The sequence below is a fragment of the Myxine glutinosa genome, chromosome 13, assembly GCF_964187855.1.
Source record: "Myxine glutinosa chromosome 13, kmMyxGlut1.1, whole genome shotgun sequence".
NCBI classification, from domain to species: Eukaryota; Metazoa; Chordata; class Myxini; order Myxiniformes; family Myxinidae; genus Myxine; species Myxine glutinosa.
In genome coordinates this window covers 34,564,029-34,584,793 of record NC_136273.1, presented here as the reverse complement: position 1 = coordinate 34,584,793, position 20,765 = coordinate 34,564,029, and the positions used below count along the sequence as shown (strand labels likewise).

Below are 20,765 nucleotides of genomic sequence, written 5' to 3'. Positions count from 1 at the left end.
AACTCTCTGCGCAACCAACTCTGTGCAACCAACCAACTGTCCAACCACCTCCCCTTTTACTTCCGTGCGCGCCTTTTTATAGCGCCTCCGGCGGTTAAGCCGCCGGCGTTCAGGACACGCCCATCGGGGTGCTCACCTCGGCCCTGGTTGGTCGCGCGACCCTCGGGCTCCGCCCTGGATGACGACGGGCGGGCACGCCCCTCCTCCCCTCTGACGAGGTGGAGACACGCCTTTCTTCCCTGACTCGAGCCTCGTGGTCAATGGCGGTTATTGGAGGGGAGGTAATATTGGCAATCGAGGCTCGGCAATGACGAGAGGGGATGTAATATTGGATGGAGATTTTGGGGATGGGAAGGAAAGGGGATCTATTCTCTTTCACTGGTGCAATGGAGTATTTCAATTAATGGAAGACACAGCCTTACGCTAATACACATAATAAGGATATAACTGTCAAAAGAAAGGATATATCGTGTCCTGCATGTATGTTTTATGGACTAACTACGGAAACGCCCTTTGACCTTTATACAACCACAACCGGAGGGAGGAGGGGTGATATTTTACAACAACCTTTTACAACAACATTTTACCACAACAACAAAATAAAAAAAACATTCTCATATCCACAACAATATATACAGTGCGTATCAAAAAAAAAGGTAATCCGAAATCAAGGAGTTAATATGCAAAGGTTATTTATTTTGACAATTTACATGTGGTTTACTAATTAAGAGGAGATCCTCAGCTTTCCTTTGATACCTTCCATGCATCATTGCTGTCACACATGACCGAGTACATGTTCATTGAAAATGACAAGTTCAAATCGCATTTTTACAAGTTTGGCTAATCGATGCAAGTCAGGATAATTGGTGCAAAATGAACGTCAGATGTGAACTTTTCTCAGGAATGATTGGCCTTTATGCACCCACACCTTCAACATGTCCACCTCCCCTTTCAACACAAAGCTCACAGCGGCGGAGCATGCCCTGAACTGCTCGTCTCACCATAGCCGGGTCATTGCGCAAAGCATCCACTTCATGTCGAATACGGCCCTGCAATTCGTCAAGATCACGGGGAGGAGTTACGAACACCTTGTTCTTTAAATGTCCCCAAAGGAAATAATCACATGGTGTGAGGTCAGGTGATCTTGGCGGCCATTCCACTGCATGTTTGAGGGCGATGACTCGGCCTCCAAAGAGTTCCCTCAGTCGATCTCGGACAGCGATAAGATGATGTGCTGGGGCGCCGTCTTGGACCCACCAGAGATATCTGAAGACACCACGAACCTGTCGCTCAAAGTTCTCCTCCAGCTGCGGTAAAACTTCATCATTGATCATCTGCAGATACCTGTTACCATTGACATTCCTTTGAAAGAAAAATGGTCCGATCACCTGACCACTTCCACAAAGTCCCAACCAAACAGTCCACTTTTGTTGATTCATGTTGGTGTCAAAATTAAATTCTGGGGGTTGTCCTGTCGGTGCATATTCAAAAACATTATGGGTACTGACCTTGCCATCCATGATGAAAGCAGCTTCGTCGCCGATAATGAGATACCGCAGGAAATTTACATCTGCTTCGCAATGTGCTATCAACTATCTGGCAAGCACCAGCCTCCTGGCAAAATCCCCTGGCGTAAGTTGATGCCGGATGTGAATCCGATATGGATGTTGGTGGAGGTCCAGTCTTGTGATTCGGTTGAATGTTGCCGAAGGCAATCCCGTCCCATTTCGTCTTGCGCTGGTATCCCTAGGATGCTCCAAAACTTACTGCTTTACTGCTGCAATGTTCATTTCCGATCGGCCAGTGCACCTCCTACCAGAATTCTCCTTGTTGTGGTTGAAGCTAGTGCCATGCTCTTGGTATTTTCTAACATTCGCCCAGATGGTTTTGGCTGCTGGAGGCTCCTGTTCTGGGAAATGTTCCCTGAACGCATCACGAGTTCGCTGCAAACTTCCAGTTTGGTGAAAGGTTGTAACCATGAAGGTCCGCTGTTCAGTCGTAAGTTGAACTATCTTTTCAATGACTCAGACTGTCTCTAAACCCATACACTGTAGGCCCATCTTAAATACCCATCTTAAACAAAGGACGACGCAACCGACGATTACCAGACCAGCTTAACAATTTCACATAATCAACTTGGCAGTCGACAAGTAATGCGTCCATTTAAAAATGTCTTGCACCGATTAGCCAAACTTGTAAAAATGCGATTTGAACTTGTCATTTTCAATGAACATGTACTCGGTCATGTGTGACAGCAATGATGCATGAAAGGCATCAATGGAAAGCTGAGGATCTCCTCATAATTGGGAAACCACATGTAAGTTGTCAAAATAAATAACCTTTGCATATGAACCCCTTGAATTCGGATTACCTTTTTTTGATACGCACTGTATATATATATTGTTGCGGTTTTGCGAATAAAGAATGACCCCCTTCGTCGGTAGTTGCACCACAACATGTAGCCTCGCTTTAGTTCAGTTATTTCTTATTAAATGTAAGTGTAGTCTCCTTTCCTGTGTTAGTATGCGTTGAGCAGGCCAGTGAGTTAGGTGTTCTTTGGGCTGGAATAGCACGTGCTAGGCCTGGAGCAAGTCTGGCAGGCCGAAGGGAGGAGCTGCAGGGGAGTGGCCGGTAAGTGGCGAGCAGCCAATCGGAGCTCAAGGGGAGTGGCTAACAACGGCAGTGAGAGGAGGGGCTTGGAACATTCGGGTAAGGCTGGGGAGGGGCTATATAAAACCCTGCCCTGGTAACCCAACGTGGAGTGTGCCCTAGAAGTCGTGGTGGTTGAGTCGGAGTATCAGAGAGCGTTGTGAGACAGTTGGAGAGGGAGTGCCCCAGTGAACGGGTCAGTGAGAGAGAAGAGAGACGTTGTATTCACGAGTGAATTCAGTCCCTTGCTTGTTGTAGCCTCTCTGTGCACGAACTATCCCTGTGCCCTGCGCTCTGCTGCTGCCTGTGAATAACGCGCTCGTGAGGACGATCCATTCTGGGGGACACCGATGCACGATCTCCCTGCCTGCGCTCCCAGCACATGTGCGGCGAACATCCGAGGGCCACGCCCGGCGAGCTGTCCGGGAGCGACCGGCGCCAAGGCGCGTTTGGAGCGCGAACTGTCCTTCCTTCTTTTCCCTGCGTGAGTGAGTGGGCCCTTGTCCAGGGATAAGTTAAGACTGATTAAGCCTGCTCTGTGTCTCTTCGCCTTGTATAGTTGTAAATAAACCTGTTCTTTCTTCCATTTGACCGTTCCCGTCATTTCAACCATTGGCCTAGCACTGTACAAATAAAACCGCTCGAATCGGGTTCAATAGAAGTAACGGCATGAGTCACGTGATACGCAAACCGCTCCGGCGTATTCGATTAGCTTGGCTTGTGCGAGGTCCAGTCCCCGTTTTCGTGGCGGCGTGGGTACCGAAGGTACGTGTGGAATCGACCCGATACCCTTCCACACGCTCGCTACGGGAGTGGCGACTCGGCCTCGTGGACTCGAAGACCCGAGGGGGAGAAGGGGTTTAACCCCCCCCCCCCTCTATACGTCGACGGGCTTCGAGAGATCCGCAACAATATATACATATACATACACACACACACACACACACACACACACACACACACACAGTACGAGCTTAAGTACCCCGTGTTGCCCGAGGAAATTCAATGAACTATACATTTGAATATTACCTGCATGCCAATCACAAAACATATCACTCAATCACTCCTGGAAAAAACACAGGCAGAGTATAACAACATACTCACTCGAGGCCCGATCATGGAGGTATTATAATCAACCTGTGTAAAGCATTATTTTTAATGACAGGCGCATGTGAAACACTATAAAAAAAACATACATTTGTGTTGTTGACAACAAACCACTACAACCTCGACATACGATCTTCACAAAACATATTACTCGATCGCTCCTGGGACAAATGCAGGCAGTGTATAAGAACATATTCACTTGAGGCCTGAACATGGAGGTGTTATAACGAACCTGTCTGAAGCAATATTTGAAAGAAAAGGTGCGTGTATAAACCTTTTCCTTCAACATTATAAGCATTATAAACATTCAACATTATAAACTCATTAAACACTTACTCATTCATCAGTGTAATAAACATTATAACATATTGTTGCGAATATGGAATTTGGCCTCCATATCCGCTTGTAAATATTCCCCTATGTCCCCAATACTCCCCAACTATCCCCAATCCCCCATTCCCTAGTCCCATTGTCTGTAAACAACAATCAGTAGAGCCGACCTTCCCCTTTTTCCCCCATTAAATGTCGTGCCCAGGTCCACCGCATCTCACGTAGACAACTTTCGGACATCTTGCTAGTTATTCTTAGTCTATGTCAGTTAAGGACTCCTTTCCATTAATTCTGACTCTTCGTTGCACCAGAATGTGATTATATGGCACCAGTAGTGAGTTTAGGACCTTTCCCATACCTCCTTCCATCTTCTTCCCCAAACAACAACTACAACAACAATTACAACAACAACGACGCTGCACGGGGGAGTGTGCGTCATCACACCGGCTCGGTTAGCCGCCATTGACAATGCGCGCCGGACCATGCGCTCCACGGGGTTACCACGAAGGGGCTCCTTGTCAGTCCCCCGTCAAGGGCGGAGCCGGTAACCCCCCCCGCACGCACCCAATGAGAGGCGATGTGCCGATTCCATCTGGGGCGGAGCTAACGAGCCGAGGGCGTGTCACTCCCCGCCGGAGATACGAAGCGACTCACCGGATGTGAGGTCAGATGCGCCCCCAGCCTGGAGAGAGAAGTTGCCACGTACGAGCGCTGAATACCTCCCCGCATCTCTGGACCGGACCGAGTCGATTCTGACCTTTGAGCCCAGGTGCACCTGGAGCCATCGATCCTGCCTTTCCTAGCCATCAAACCCCGTGTGAGTCAGCCTTTTGTCCCGTTTATCTGTCGTCTGTTGGGAATAATATAAGAGTGTGTCTAAGTGCTTATCTTACTATGCTGTCCCTCTTGTAGTTGTAATCTGACCTTCCGTAACAATATAACCTCCTCCGGAGGTCTTGAGAACTGAACCCTGGTGTCGTGTCATTTTAATCCCAGCCGTGTGTCTTTTCCTTCATTGATCTAGCGTAGCGCGATTAGTCAACGTTCGGGTATAATCGGGTAACTTGTGCAGACGTGGTCATACCAAACCGCTCGGTAAATAACATCTAAGCCACGTCTGTAACAATTGGTGTCGAGGAGTGGAATTCGAACCCGGGACTAAATTTATTAGGCCCAAATTTGTAACAATTAGAATCGATTCGGAGCGCGTTTCCCGCGCGAAATTATAACGGCGAAATTTGATTTTGTTATACGAAAATAAAAACCCGAATTTTGAAAGTCGCGCTATGGCAGACCAAGACAGCTGGGGTCCGGTAGGGGAGAGTGAGGCAGGGTCGGTCCAGGACCAAATTGAGGGACGCGAGGAGAGCGAAGCAGTGAGGGTAGCAGGTTCGCAAAATAGCGCCGTCACGCACGAAGTAGCGGGCGCGCAAAATGGCGCCTCGCAGATGGCCACGGCGTCCACGCCCGCGACCGTGGCAGCGCCCCCGGTGGATTGGAACTTGTTTTTCATACAAATGAAGGCCCTTATGGCCCAGAATAGCGAAGAAATGGAAAGCAGAATGATGGGGGTAATGGGGAACCGGATGGATGCTCAGAGTGAGCGATTGGAGGGCCAATTAGGGGTAATGGGAAACCAAATGGGGGTAATGAGGGACGAAGCGAGGGGTACCAGTGAGGGGTTAGACAATAATTTTAAGGGTTTAGACAAGAAATTTGGGAAGTTAGACAATAATTTTGAGGGGTTAGACAACGGGATAAAAGAGATGAGAAATGGGTTAATGGGGGTAGAAAACAGAATGGCCGCTCAAGAGAATCAAATGGAAGGGATGAAAAAAGGGTTAGAGGGGTTAGAAAACACCATGGAAGGCAAATTGAGGGACATGAGGGACCAAGCGGAAAGGGAAGTTAACCAAATGGGGCAGCAGATAGAGGGGGTCAGAATGGGGGTAGAAACCAAACTGGATGCTCACAGGGAGGAAATGGAGCAGATGAGGGTGGCAAATGGGCAGGAGATGCAAGTGATGGGAGAGGAGATCAGGAGAGGAGTGAGTGAGGAGGTCGGAGGAGTGCGCGAGGAGGTGAGGCACTGTAAGGAGCGCATGGAGAAGGAGGTGAGAAAGGGGACTGTAAAATTGCAAAGTGGTATAGAGGAGTTGACGCTAGGAGTAGAACAACTGACAGTGGGACAAAAGGAGTTGGGGGACCAGGTAAAGAAGAACACAGCGGTAATAGAGGGATTAAAATCGACACAGAAGGAGATGAAAAAGGACGTAGGGGTAATTAAAAAAGAGTGTCAGACGGTACATGAGGACCTGACGAGGAAAATGGACAAGGTGGTAGAGGTGATGGAGGTTAAAGAGCGGGAGGTGCGGGAGCACATAGAAAAAAATAAAGTGGAGTTAGAGGAAGAACTAAAAGGGGCGCACGAAGAGATGAAGGAGATGAAGCAAAAATTAGAAGAAGTGGAAGAAGGGGTGAGCGAAATTAAGAAGCGACGGAGAGAGGATAAGAAAGAGATAAAGGAGGAAGTAAAAGAATTGGTCCAAAGTCTGTGTTCGGATCGTGATGATGTGCTCATTAACCGGATGAGGGATTCGCAGGTGATGGAGGAGAAGCGAAGAGGAAGAGGACCCGGTGTAAGTGGTGACCAATATGGTCGTGCGTATGATGCGCCAGGTGATTTAATAAGCTTGGGGGTCGAGATGGACCCGGGTGTTCGTGAGAGGCCGTTGGTGAAGTGTGCGACAGGTCTGGTGTGCGAAAGAGGAGGTGTGCGAGAAAGTCCGACTCTGGGGTGTGTGAGGAAAAAGTGTGTGCCAAGGAGTGAGGGTGCTGGCGAGAGTGAGTCTGTCGTAGCGCGTGTGCGAGGGGGCACATGGAAGCGCGGTGTGGTAAGTGTTACAGAGGGTGTAACGGGAGAGTGTGCGCGAGAAAGGTGTGTGACGGACAGGTGCATGGGGAAAGAGTGCGCTGTCAAGAGTAAGGGTGAGTGCGTGGTCAAGAGTGGAGGTGAGAGTATTGAGAGTGACAAGGAGAGTGAGTTGGTTGTGACAGGTGAGCGAGGATGTACACCTGGGATGGAAGGATGCACACCTGGAATGGTAGAGCGTGAGTGGGAATGCACGCTGGAGTTGGTGGTGAGGCACGTGGTTGGGTGTGCGAATGAGGGCACACCTGTGATTGTCACAGAGGAGGTGACCGAGGAGGGGGCGCGAAGAGGTGTTTTGGTGAGGTGTGCGACCAACGAATGTGTGCCAAAGTGTTCGGTGGTCAGGTGTGTGACCAAGGCTGTGAGTGGAATGAGGGTACCTGGGTGTGTAAGGAAAGGTACGAGGAGCATGAGCACGGCTGGATGTGTGAGCAAGGAACGGGCTTCGGGGTGTAAGCATGCAGGTGAAGCATCGACATTAAACGGGTTAGAGGTTAGGTCGACTTTTAGCCGAATCGGGCCCTCGGTGCGTGCTGGGCCTCGCTTTGAACGGCCGCGTCCGTGCTCCACTAGGCGGAGCTGGCAGCCCAATAGGAAGGGTCGTCATGGCGACCACTTCTTGGTGAGACGTGCCGGCAGGTCGAGATCGGGCAATTGGATGGCTCCACGCCGAGGGGGTGCGTGGGATCTCGGCCCGGGTAAGCCCCCGTCCCTGCACCGAATGCGGGACGTGTCCAGCCGCTGGCACCAAACAACCCGCATTCATTGCTCGGCTTTACGAAGCCGGGCTTTGGACGGGAATTGGCGCACCGAGAGGCATTAGTGAGTAGACTGGGTGATGAGGTTAGTGTTTTGGACCCAAAATTAGAGAAAAACAAAATTTGATGATTGGCAAGGGATTGGCAGTAGTGATTGGCAGATGATGGGCAGTGATTGGCAAATTTTTAATTTGTTGAAATTTGATGTGCAAAATTGGTAGAGAGAGACCCCCGATGTGGTGGGATGGCAAATCCACCATCCCTCACAGAAGTGGGGCAAAGGAGCAATAGCTTATGGGGTGTATGGCAGTGAAAACTAGCCCGGGTGGGTTAGGATATGGTGTGTAGGGATCTAGCGAAGATGACAGTAGGTAACGTTAAGTTTAGTGAGTGACTGATACCTGTAGTGGGGACGCAGGTAGATTAGTATGGATGATAATGACGGGGGAGCGCAATAGTTTAAAGGGACGACTGGGAAGCGCAAGTTTCAGAAAGGAGTAGTTAGCTGAGATGATGCCGTGTGTGTGAGGATGGAACAGGTGTGATTGCACAGGTGTGCAACTGGACAGGTGTGTGGAGCAGTGTATGAGTAGTGAGTGTGTGGATCAGCGCGAATGCGCTTGGGGAGAGAAGGGTGCAGGTGGCACCAGGTGTGAGAGCACAGGTGTGCAAGTACAGGTGTGTGGAGAGAGTTGGAGTAAGTGGTACGGAGTGGTGTGCATGGTGCGAAGGTGTGGATGGGGGAAGAGTGGACCCTTTTCACGAGTACCCGGGGCGGGTAGTGTAAGTGTTAGGTAGAGGGTACAGGTAAATTGTGGTTGGATATTGGCATTTGTGGTGCGGTGGCAGAATGGTGTTGTGGATGGGTGCATTAGTGTTGTGGAAATGGCTGGGCGTGTAGCCTGTTAGTGTGTGTAGTTGGTTGGGCACTCCACCACTGTGAGGATGTCGGCCAGGTGAGGCCGCAGGTGGGCTCTGGGAGCCGGTAGTTGTGAGTGGGTGCCTGAGGATCCCGGGTGTGGATCGGGCAGCCCAGTGCCAGAGAGGGCACCGAGTGGGGAGAGCGCCAGAGGGCCTTCCCCAGGTAGTTAGGTTAGGGTAAGGAGCAGGTAAGCTCGGAGGCAACTGCAGTGGTGGAGGTGTGCAGGTGGGTAGACCCACTGGGAGAGGTACACGCCACAGCCCAGAAATTGTGCGAGGGCACCGGGAGATGAATCGGGGGAGTGAGACCCCAAATTGAAAAGCACCACAGTCTGGCCAATGGGAATTGGTTTTTAGAACCCATAGTGTAAGAGGGCCAATGGTTTGGCCGGAGAAAGACCCCGGGTAGTGTAAATATGTTAAAGTCATTTAGGAAATAGTTAGGATTGATGAACCTGTCGCACCATACGCAGCCACTTACCTGTGGTGATGATGATGACTCCACACCTGTGTTTTCTTTGTTTTGTTGCAGGAAATGAGATTGCTGTGGATTTGTGAGACGCATCACGACGTGGATGAGACATTGGGGTGATTCCATCTCTCCCTCCCTAGGAGGGACTGATGATGAATTGGAGATGGCAAATTTTGATGAAAGTTGAAAATGGCAAATTTGATTGGTTAGGAGGGAGAGAAGACGAATTTGGTTTATGGGAGGAACGGGGAAGACAGTAGGGATGTTGTTGATTTGTAAAGTAGATGTTTATGGGTAGTGTTGTGTTGTGTGGATACAGTAAGGGGTAAGGGAGGGGCCATGTAGGTTACCTGGTGGGGGGGGGGGCGTACGATAGAAACGTACCTGTCTCACCTGGTTCCCATGTGCCCCCAGTGTGCATCATCTTACATTGCGTGCACTTTTGCGCCCTTACCACCTTACTCACTTGTCTTTTCTTTTGTCTCCCACCTCCGGGGATCTGGCTTTGGGGTAGAGAGAGAGGAGAGAGAGGTGCTGGCTACGCAGTTGTGGGCCTGCACTTTCGCTGCTTGCTGCTTGGATCGATACACCATATGGACCGCAATGTTTGTGGCCACCCACCATGGACCGCAGCTCTTTTGCGGCCAAGCACCACCCGTGGATGGACCTATGGGTCAACGTGGCACCTATGCCATGCAGGTGAACCACTTTTAGTTGACACCACTGAAGGCCACAATATAGAAATGGACGCGGTTGGCGCCTTTCTTTATTTTTTGAAAGAGGCAAGAAGGCCAAGTGCACCACACGAAGGCAAGACCAGCGGCAGAACATCGGCCGGCTGCGACACCACCGGTGATTTATAGACACTTTATTGGTGCACCGGATGGTGCTCACTGTGTGATGGGGTGGTGCTTGATGCTTGGAAGGGGTGCTCTGCACATTATTAAAGGCCGTAGGCCACAGAGCACTCGTGGGTTGGTGTATCGATGCTAGCATGCGTGCTCTCTCTATGCATAACATCTGCATGTGTTCCTCCAAAAACAGGTCCTGGATCGTAGTGTAAATATCAGCGTAGTCTTGTGTAAATAATGCTCCCTACCGGCTGTATGTTTAGTTTGAGGATTCTTTCCGGATTCGGTTATCCTGTGGGTGTGTTTCTGTGAGGAGAAGGGTGCAACGTCGCAGGGGGACATATTTACTCATTTGTGAATATCTGTAAAACTGTCGCACTCAGGGTAGAGTTAATAGTAGAGGGAACTACATTGCGTGCCACACTAAAGTAGGTAAAAATTTATCGGGTCGGGACGCCCCGAGGGTAGAGAAGGGTGCAATGTTGCGAATATGGAATTTGGCCTCCATATCCGCTTGTAAATATTCCCCTATGTCCCCAATACTCCCCAACTATCCCCAATCCCCCATTCCCTAGTCCCATTGTCTGTAAACAACAATCAGTAGAGCCGACCTTCCCCTTTTTCCCCCATTAAATGTCGTGCCCAGGTCCACCGCATCTCACGTAGACAACTTTCGGACATCTTGCTAGTTATTCTTAGTCTATGTCAGTTAAGGACTCCTTTCCATTAATTCTGACTCTTCGTTGCACCAGAATGTGATTATATGGCACCAGTAGTGAGTTTAGGACCTTTCCCATACCTCCTTCCATCTTCTTCCCCAAACAACAACTACAACAACAATTACAACAACAACGACGCTGCACGGGGGAGTGTGCGTCATCACACCGGCTCGGTTAGCCGCCATTGACAATGCGCGCCGGACGATGCGCTCCACGGGGTTACCACGAAGGGGCTCCTTGTCAGTCCCCCGTCAAGGGCGGAGCCGGTAACCCCCCCCCGCACGCACCCAATGAGAGGCGACGTGCCGATTCCATCTGGGGCGGAGCTAACGAGCCGAGGGCGTGTCACTCCCCGCCGGAGATACGAAGCGACTCACCGGATGTGAGGTCAGATGCGCCCCCAGCCTGGAGAGAGAAGTTGCCACGTACGAGCGCTGAATACCTCCCCGCATCTCTGGACCGGACCGAGTCGATTCTGACCTTTGAGCCCAGGTGCACCTGGAGCCATCGATCCTGCCTTTCCTAGCCATCAAACCCCGTGTGAGTCAGCCTTTTGTCCCGTTTATCTGTCGTCTGTTGGGAATAATATAAGAGTGTGTCTAAGTGCTTATCTTACTATGCTGTCCCTCTTGTAGTTGTAATCTGACCTTCCGTAACAATATAACCTCCTCCGGAGGTCTTGAGAACTGAACCCTGGTGTCGTGTCATTTTAATCCCAGCCGTGTGTCTTTTCCTTCATTGATCTAGCGTAGCGCGATTAGTCAACGTTCGGGTATAATCGGGTAACTTGTGCAGACGTGGTCATACCAAACCGCTCGGTAAATAACATCTAAGCCACGTCTGTAACAATTGGTGTCGAGGAGTGGAATTCGAACCCGGGACTAAATTTATTAGGCCCAAATTTGTAACAATTAGAATCGATTCGGAGCGCGTTTCCCGCGCGAAATTATAACGGCGAAATTTGATTTTGTTATACGAAAATAAAAACCCGAATTTTGAAAGTCGCGCTATGGCAGACCAAGACAGCTGGGGTCCGGTAGGGGAGAGTGAGGCAGGGTCGGTCCAGGACCAAATTGAGGGACGCGAGGAGAGCGAAGCAGTGAGGGTAGCAGGTTCGCAAAATAGCGCCGTCACGCACGAAGTAGCGGGCGCGCAAAATGGCGCCTCGCAGATGGCCACGGCGTCCACGCCCGCGACCGTGGCAGCGCCCCCGGTGGATTGGAACTTGTTTTTCATACAAATGAAGGCCCTTATGGCCCAGAATAGCGAAGAAATGGAAAGCAGAATGATGGGGGTAATGGGGAACCGGATGGATGCTCAGAGTGAGCGATTGGAGGGCCAATTAGGGGTAATGGGAAACCAAATGGGGGTAATGAGGGACGAAGCGAGGGGTACCAGTGAGGGGTTAGACAATAATTTTAAGGGTTTAGACAAGAAATTTGGGAAGTTAGACAATAATTTTGAGGGGTTAGACAACGGGATAAAAGAGATGAGAAATGGGTTAATGGGGGTAGAAAACAGAATGGCCGCTCAAGAGAATCAAATGGAAGGGATGAAAAAAGGGTTAGAGGGGTTAGAAAACACCATGGAAGGCAAATTGAGGGACATGAGGGACCAAGCGGAAAGGGAAGTTAACCAAATGGGGCAGCAGATAGAGGGGGTCAGAATGGGGGTAGAAACCAAACTGGATGCTCACAGGGAGGAAATGGAGCAGATGAGGGTGGCAAATGGGCAGGAGATGCAAGTGATGGGAGAGGAGATCAGGAGAGGAGTGAGTGAGGAGGTCGGAGGAGTGCGCGAGGAGGTGAGGCACTGTAAGGAGCGCATGGAGAAGGAGGTGAGAAAGGGGACTGTAAAATTGCAAAGTGGTATAGAGGAGTTGACGCTAGGAGTAGAACAACTGACAGTGGGACAAAAGGAGTTGGGGGACCAGGTAAAGAAGAACACAGCGGTAATAGAGGGATTAAAATCGACACAGAAGGAGATGAAAAAGGACGTAGGGGTAATTAAAAAAGAGTGTCAGACGGTACATGAGGACCTGACGAGGAAAATGGACAAGGTGGTAGAGGTGATGGAGGTTAAAGAGCGGGAGGTGCGGGAGCACATAGAAAAAAATAAAGTGGAGTTAGAGGAAGAACTAAAAGGGGCGCACGAAGAGATGAAGGAGATGAAGCAAAAATTAGAAGAAGTGGAAGAAGGGGTGAGCGAAATTAAGAAGCGACGGAGAGAGGATAAGAAAGAGATAAAGGAGGAAGTAAAAGAATTGGTCCAAAGTCTGTGTTCGGATCGTGATGATGTGCTCATTAACCGGATGAGGGATTCGCAGGTGATGGAGGAGAAGCGAAGAGGAAGAGGACCCGGTGTAAGTGGTGACCAATATGGTCGTGCGTATGATGCGCCAGGTGATTTAATAAGCTTGGGGGTCGAGATGGACCCGGGTGTTCGTGAGAGGCCGTTGGTGAAGTGTGCGACAGGTCTGGTGTGCGAAAGAGGAGGTGTGCGAGAAAGTCCGACTCTGGGGTGTGTGAGGAAAAAGTGTGTGCCAAGGAGTGAGGGTGCTGGCGAGAGTGAGTCTGTCGTAGCGCGTGTGCGAGGGGGCACATGGAAGCGCGGTGTGGTAAGTGTTACAGAGGGTGTAACGGGAGAGTGTGCGCGAGAAAGGTGTGTGACGGACAGGTGCATGGGGAAAGAGTGCGCTGTCAAGAGTAAGGGTGAGTGCGTGGTCAAGAGTGGAGGTGAGAGTATTGAGAGTGACAAGGAGAGTGAGTTGGTTGTGACAGGTGAGCGAGGATGTACACCTGGGATGGAAGGATGCACACCTGGAATGGTAGAGCGTGAGTGGGAATGCACGCTGGAGTTGGTGGTGAGGCACGTGGTTGGGTGTGCGAATGAGGGCACACCTGTGATTGTCACAGAGGAGGTGACCGAGGAGGGGGCGCGAAGAGGTGTTTTGGTGAGGTGTGCGACCAACGAATGTGTGCCAAAGTGTTCGGTGGTCAGGTGTGTGACCAAGGCTGTGAGTGGAATGAGGGTACCTGGGTGTGTAAGGAAAGGTACGAGGAGCATGAGCACGGCTGGATGTGTGAGCAAGGAACGGGCTTCGGGGTGTAAGCATGCAGGTGAAGCATCGACATTAAACGGGTTAGAGGTTAGGTCGACTTTTAGCCGAATCGGGCCCTCGGTGCGTGCTGGGCCTCGCTTTGAACGGCCGCGTCCGTGCTCCACTAGGCGGAGCTGGCAGCCCAATAGGAAGGGTCGTCATGGCGACCACTTCTTGGTGAGACGTGCCGGCAGGTCGAGATCGGGCAATTGGATGGCTCCACGCCGAGGGGGTGCGTGGGATCTCGGCCCGGGTAAGCCCCCGTCCCTGCACCGAATGCGGGACGTGTCCAGCCGCTGGCACCAAACAACCCGCATTCATTGCTCGGCTTTACGAAGCCGGGCTTTGGACGGGAATTGGCGCACCGAGAGGCATTAGTGAGTAGACTGGGTGATGAGGTTAGTGTTTTGGACCCAAAATTAGAGAAAAACAAAATTTGATGATTGGCAAGGGATTGGCAGTAGTGATTGGCAGATGATGGGCAGTGATTGGCAAATTTTTAATTTGTTGAAATTTGATGTGCAAAATTGGTAGAGAGAGACCCCCGATGTGGTGGGATGGCAAATCCACCATCCCTCACAGAAGTGGGGCAAAGGAGCAATAGCTTATGGGGTGTATGGCAGTGAAAACTAGCCCGGGTGGGTTAGGATATGGTGTGTAGGGATCTAGCGAAGATGACAGTAGGTAACGTTAAGTTTAGTGAGTGACTGATACCTGTAGTGGGGACGCAGGTAGATTAGTATGGATGATAATGACGGGGGAGCGCAATAGTTTAAAGGGACGACTGGGAAGCGCAAGTTTCAGAAAGGAGTAGTTAGCTGAGATGATGCCGTGTGTGTGAGGATGGAACAGGTGTGATTGCACAGGTGTGCAACTGGACAGGTGTGTGGAGCAGTGTATGAGTAGTGAGTGTGTGGATCAGCGCGAATGCGCTTGGGGAGAGAAGGGTGCAGGTGGCACCAGGTGTGAGAGCACAGGTGTGCAAGTACAGGTGTGTGGAGAGAGTTGGAGTAAGTGGTACGGAGTGGTGTGCATGGTGCGAAGGTGTGGATGGGGGAAGAGTGGACCCTTTTCACGAGTACCCGGGGCGGGTAGTGTAAGTGTTAGGTAGAGGGTACAGGTAAATTGTGGTTGGATATTGGCATTTGTGGTGCGGTGGCAGAATGGTGTTGTGGATGGGTGCATTAGTGTTGTGGAAATGGCTGGGCGTGTAGCCTGTTAGTGTGTGTAGTTGGTTGGGCACTCCACCACTGTGAGGATGTCGGCCAGGTGAGGCCGCAGGTGGGCTCTGGGAGCCGGTAGTTGTGAGTGGGTGCCTGAGGATCCCGGGTGTGGATCGGGCAGCCCAGTGCCAGAGAGGGCACCGAGTGGGGAGAGCGCCAGAGGGCCTTCCCCAGGTAGTTAGGTTAGGGTAAGGAGCAGGTAAGCTCGGAGGCAACTGCAGTGGTGGAGGTGTGCAGGTGGGTAGACCCACTGGGAGAGGTACACGCCACAGCCCAGAAATTGTGCGAGGGCACCGGGAGATGAATCGGGGGAGTGAGACCCCAAATTGAAAAGCACCACAGTCTGGCCAATGGGAATTGGTTTTTAGAACCCATAGTGTAAGAGGGCCAATGGTTTGGCCGGAGAAAGACCCCGGGTAGTGTAAATATGTTAAAGTCATTTAGGAAATAGTTAGGATTGATGAACCTGTCGCACCATACGCAGCCACTTACCTGTGGTGATGATGATGACTCCACACCTGTGTTTTCTTTGTTTTGTTGCAGGAAATGAGATTGCTGTGGATTTGTGAGACGCATCACGACGTGGATGAGACATTGGGGTGATTCCATCTCTCCCTCCCTAGGAGGGACTGATGATGAATTGGAGATGGCAAATTTTGATGAAAGTTGAAAATGGCAAATTTGATTGGTTAGGAGGGAGAGAAGACGAATTTGGTTTATGGGAGGAACGGGGAAGACAGTAGGGATGTTGTTGATTTGTAAAGTAGATGTTTATGGGTAGTGTTGTGTTGTGTGGATACAGTAAGGGGTAAGGGAGGGGCCATGTAGGTTACCTGGTGGGGGGGGGGCGTACGATAGAAACGTACCTGTCTCACCTGGTTCCCATGTGCCCCCAGTGTGCATCATCTTACATTGCGTGCACTTTTGCGCCCTTACCACCTTACTCACTTGTCTTTTCTTTTGTCTCCCACCTCCGGGGATCTGGCTTTGGGGTAGAGAGAGAGGAGAGAGAGGTGCTGGCTACGCAGTTGTGGGCCTGCACTTTCGCTGCTTGCTGCTTGGATCGATACACCATATGGACCGCAATGTTTGTGGCCACCCACCATGGACCGCAGCTCTTTTGCGGCCAAGCACCACCTGTGGATGGACCTATGGGTCAACGTGGCACCTATGCCATGCAGGTGAACCACTTTTAGTTGACACCACTGAAGGCCACAATATAGAAATGGACGCGGTTGGCGCCTTTCTTTATTTTTTGAAAGAGGCAAGAAGGCCAAGTGCACCACACGAAGGCAAGACCAGCGGCAGAACATCGGCCGGCTGCGACACCACCGGTGATTTATAGACACTTTATTGGTGCACCGGATGGTGCTCACTGTGTGATGGGGTGGTGCTTGATGCTTGGAAGGGGTGCTCTGCACATTATTAAAGGCCGTAGGCCACAGAGCACTCGTGGGTTGGTGTATCGATGCTAGCATGCGTGCTCTCTCTATGCATAACATCTGCATGTGTTCCTCCAAAAACAGGTCCTGGATCGTAGTGTAAATATCAGCGTAGTCTTGTGTAAATAATGCTCCCTACCGGCTGTATGTTTAGTTTGAGGATTCTTTCCGGATTCGGTTATCCTGTGGGTGTGTTTCTGTGAGGAGAAGGGTGCAACGTCGCAGGGGGACATATTTACTCATTTGTGAATATCTGTAAAACTGTCGCACTCAGGGTAGAGTTAATAGTAGAGGGAACTACATTGCGTGCCACACTAAAGTAGGTAAAAATTTATCGGGTCGGGACGCCCCGAGGGTAGAGAAGGGTGCAATGTTGCGAATATGGAATTTGGCCTCCATATCCGCTTGTAAATATTCCCCTATGTCCCCAATACTCCCCAACTATCCCCAATCCCCCATTCCCTAGTCCCATTGTCTGTAAACAACAATCAGTAGAGCCGACCTTCCCCTTTTTCCCCCATTAAATGTCGTGCCCAGGTCCACCGCATCTCACGTAGACAACTTTCGGACATCTTGCTAGTTATTCTTAGTCTATGTCAGTTAAGGACTCCTTTCCATTAATTCTGACTCTTCGTTGCACCAGAATGTGATTATATGGCACCAGTAGTGAGTTTAGGACCTTTCCCATACCTCCTTCCATCTTCTTCCCCAAACAACAACTACAACAACAATTACAACAACAACGACGCTGCACGGGGGAGTGTGCGTCATCACACCGGCTCGGTTAGCCGCCATTGACAATGCGCGCCGGACGATGCGCTCCACGGGGTTACCACGAAGGGGCTCCTTGTCAGTCCCCCGTCAAGGGCGGAGCCGGTAACCCCCCCCCGCACGCACCCAATGAGAGGCGACGTGCCGATTCCATCTGGGGCGGAGCTAACGAGCCGAGGGCGTGTCACTCCCCGCCGGAGATACGAAGCGACTCACCGGATGTGAGGTCAGATGCGCCCCCAGCCTGGAGAGAGAAGTTGCCACGTACGAGCGCTGAATACCTCCCCGCATCTCTGGACCGGACCGAGTCGATTCTGACCTTTGAGCCCAGGTGCACCTGGAGCCATCGATCCTGCCTTTCCTAGCCATCAAACCCCGTGTGAGTCAGCCTTTTGTCCCGTTTATCTGTCGTCTGTTGGGAATAATATAAGAGTGTGTCTAAGTGCTTATCTTACTATGCTGTCCCTCTTGTAGTTGTAATCTGACCTTCCGTAACAATATAACCTCCTCCGGAGGTCTTGAGAACTGAACCCTGGTGTCGTGTCATTTTAATCCCAGCCGTGTGTCTTTTCCTTCATTGATCTAGCGTAGCGCAATTAGTCAACGTTCGGGTATAATCGGGTAACTTGTGCAGACGTGGTCATACCAAACCGCTCGGTAAATAACATCTAAGCCACGTCTGTAACAATATAAACATTATAACATATAAACAACATATAAACTCATTCAACAATATAAATATAAAGTGTATGAAAGTGTTATTAAAAATGTTTGTTGACACAAAATCACAATATACAACCTCAATATACCAACATACAATTTTCACAAAACGTATTACTCAATTGCTCTCGGGGCAAAAAAAATACAAGCAAGCAGTAATGCATCCAATTAATAAAATTTTTTTTTATTTCATCCAAACATAGCCCTCGACCTTCCTCTGGATAAAATAGAAGGCCATGCAAAGTTTGGTTGGAGACTGTTTTTTTCCTGCATGGTCCGAATGCATAAACAAACTAGATGGTATTCATAGAATACTTACCCTGCGCAGTCAACTTGGTGTGACCCAACTCTTCTATTTTTGAACGTTTCTTTTTTTTTGATCCAATATGGCTGCCAGACCACGTGAGCGATTACATCCAAAATTTATATTCTCGAAATAATTGTTGCATAGATCATGCTCAATAAATTTCAAACTGATCAGACTAAGCATTGTCCCTGTCGAATTTTGACATCATAATTATGGCACCAATGACGTTATCGTTAATAACACCTATTCCCCATATGGAGTTACTTACAATGAGCCACGTTTCAATTTTTTCCATAGAGCGGTTTTGGAGATATAGAGGTGCAACGTTTTTCGGTTTTTCCAAGATTGTGCCTATAACACATGACCTATGACGTCATGATTATTATTAAAATATTATGAAGGAGGAGATGCTCCTATGGTGAAAATTTTGTGTCCATCAAACCAACAGTTGCTGAATTTTTTAAAATAATGATCGGATGGAGGTGTTGTATTTGTCAAATTATGACGTCATAAGGAAGGCACCAATGACATCATCATTAACATAACTTATTCCCCATGGGGAGTCGGTGACAATGAGCCAGGTCTCAATTTTTTCCATGGAGATGTTTCAGAGATATAGAGGTGCGAAGATTTTCCAAGATGGCGCTTGTACCACGTGACCTATGAGATCATAATAATCATTGAAATATTCTACAGGAGGATGCCCTCCTGTGGTGAAAATTTTGTGTCAATTGGACCAAGAATTGTAGAGAAAAAAATTCATACTGATCGAATCAAGCATTGTACTTGTCGAATTATGACGTCATAATTAAAGTACCGATGACATCATCATTAACATATCTTATTCCCCAAGCGGAGTACTTGACAATGAGCCATGTTTCAGTTTTCTTCCATGGAGCGGTTTCGGAGATATAGAGGTGCAACCTTTTTTCGATTTTTCCAAGATGGCGCCTGTACCACGTGACATATGACGTCATAATTATCATTTTAAAAATTCCACAGGAGGAGCCGCTCATATTCTGAAAAATTCGTGCCAATCGGACTAACAGTTGCGGAGGAATTTTTTTTTTTCATACTGATCAGATCAAGTGTTGTACTTGTTGAATTATGACGTCATAATTAAGGCACCGATGACATCATCATCAACATATCTTATCCCATGGTAAGTACTTGACAATGAGCCATGTTTCCATTTTTTTCCAATGATTTCCATTGAGCGGTTTGGAAGATAGAGGTGTAACGTTTTTCCAAGATAGCGCTTGTATCACGTGACCTATGACGTCATAATATTCACTAAAATATTCTACAGGAGGAGGCCCTCCTATGGTGAAAATTTCATGTCAATCGGACCAACGGTTGCCGAGAAAATGAATTTTTAAAATTCTGACACGTACGGCAGACACTTTACTTTACTGAAATGCAGACACGTACGAACGTACATAACTGAATGCTTAACCCCGCTTTTCGCTTCGCGAGCGCAAGGTCATAAACAAATAAACACACAAACTTTCTTCTTTATATATTAGATATATATTTTACAATTTTCAGGACTGATGGAATCGCTCAATGGTTGAAGAGTGACAGTCTATCGAGATCAAGGTGTATTACAATATTGTATTTAATTCACTGTGAAACATACCTTGTATAAAAACAAAATGGCGATCATGGGATCATTCCAATATAAATTGGGTTCCACATCACTTACATGTGTTGTGCAGTGTGTGCTGGTCAATCCTCCATCACAAATGCACAAAAATGTGTTGGAAGATGTTGTACATTTCTCTTCATTAAGGCAAGACGATGGTGCGCAGATGTTGTCTGAAATGTTACACCTGTAACGGGAACCGCAAAATCAGAATTGCAGTCAAATGGAGGCTGTGGCTTAACTAAGTTTCAGGTTAATGTTTAAAAAAGTTTCCTGTTTATGCCAAACCTGTAACGGCATAAAATTATTTCCCAGTTTGGGTAACATTATTGACCTAACACGAATGACCACACTGTCGTCACAACCTGAGACACAAAAAATGGCCTCCTCTGTCCTCTGCGAAATATTTTTGGCCTCCTCTGTCCACTCAACTCGCTCACCCTTGATGTTGAAGGTATTATACAATTAATCTCCGAGGGTCTTCATAGTTTGGTTCAATATCAATTACGAGTCTGACGGACAGCCAGGTCTGGTTTCAGACAACTCAAACAAATATTTACCTTTCGGTACACTGTGATTCCTTCGCGAAGGATTTACACAAGGGCTGTTGCATAAACAACCCTCAGGAAATCCTCAAGTAAGGATTTCCTTAAGTTTGAGAGAATCCTTAGGAGTTGTTGCTCTGCCAAGCTAATCAGACTGGATCAGATTAAAGATTGGAAGAGGCGTCTGAAAGCAAGAACACGTAATGAACACGTGATTTTATATGATGCTTGTTGTTACATTGCTACATCTACACATGTACATGCACGGGGAAC

The 20,765-nt window shown here is 49.0% G+C and overlaps 1 protein-coding gene across 1 annotated transcript in view; it reads right to left on the bottom strand.

Annotated features, from left to right (window-relative positions):
* Positions 1-20,765, bottom strand: part of LOC137438333 (protein crumbs homolog 1) — a 93,766-nt gene that overhangs the window by 28,502 nt on the left and 44,499 nt on the right. The window contains exon 10 of the mRNA XM_078767308.1: positions 20,008-20,134. Within this exon, the coding sequence (XP_078623434.1) occupies positions 20,008-20,134 (127 nt within the window). The remainder of the gene's footprint in view (positions 1-20,007; positions 20,135-20,765) is intronic.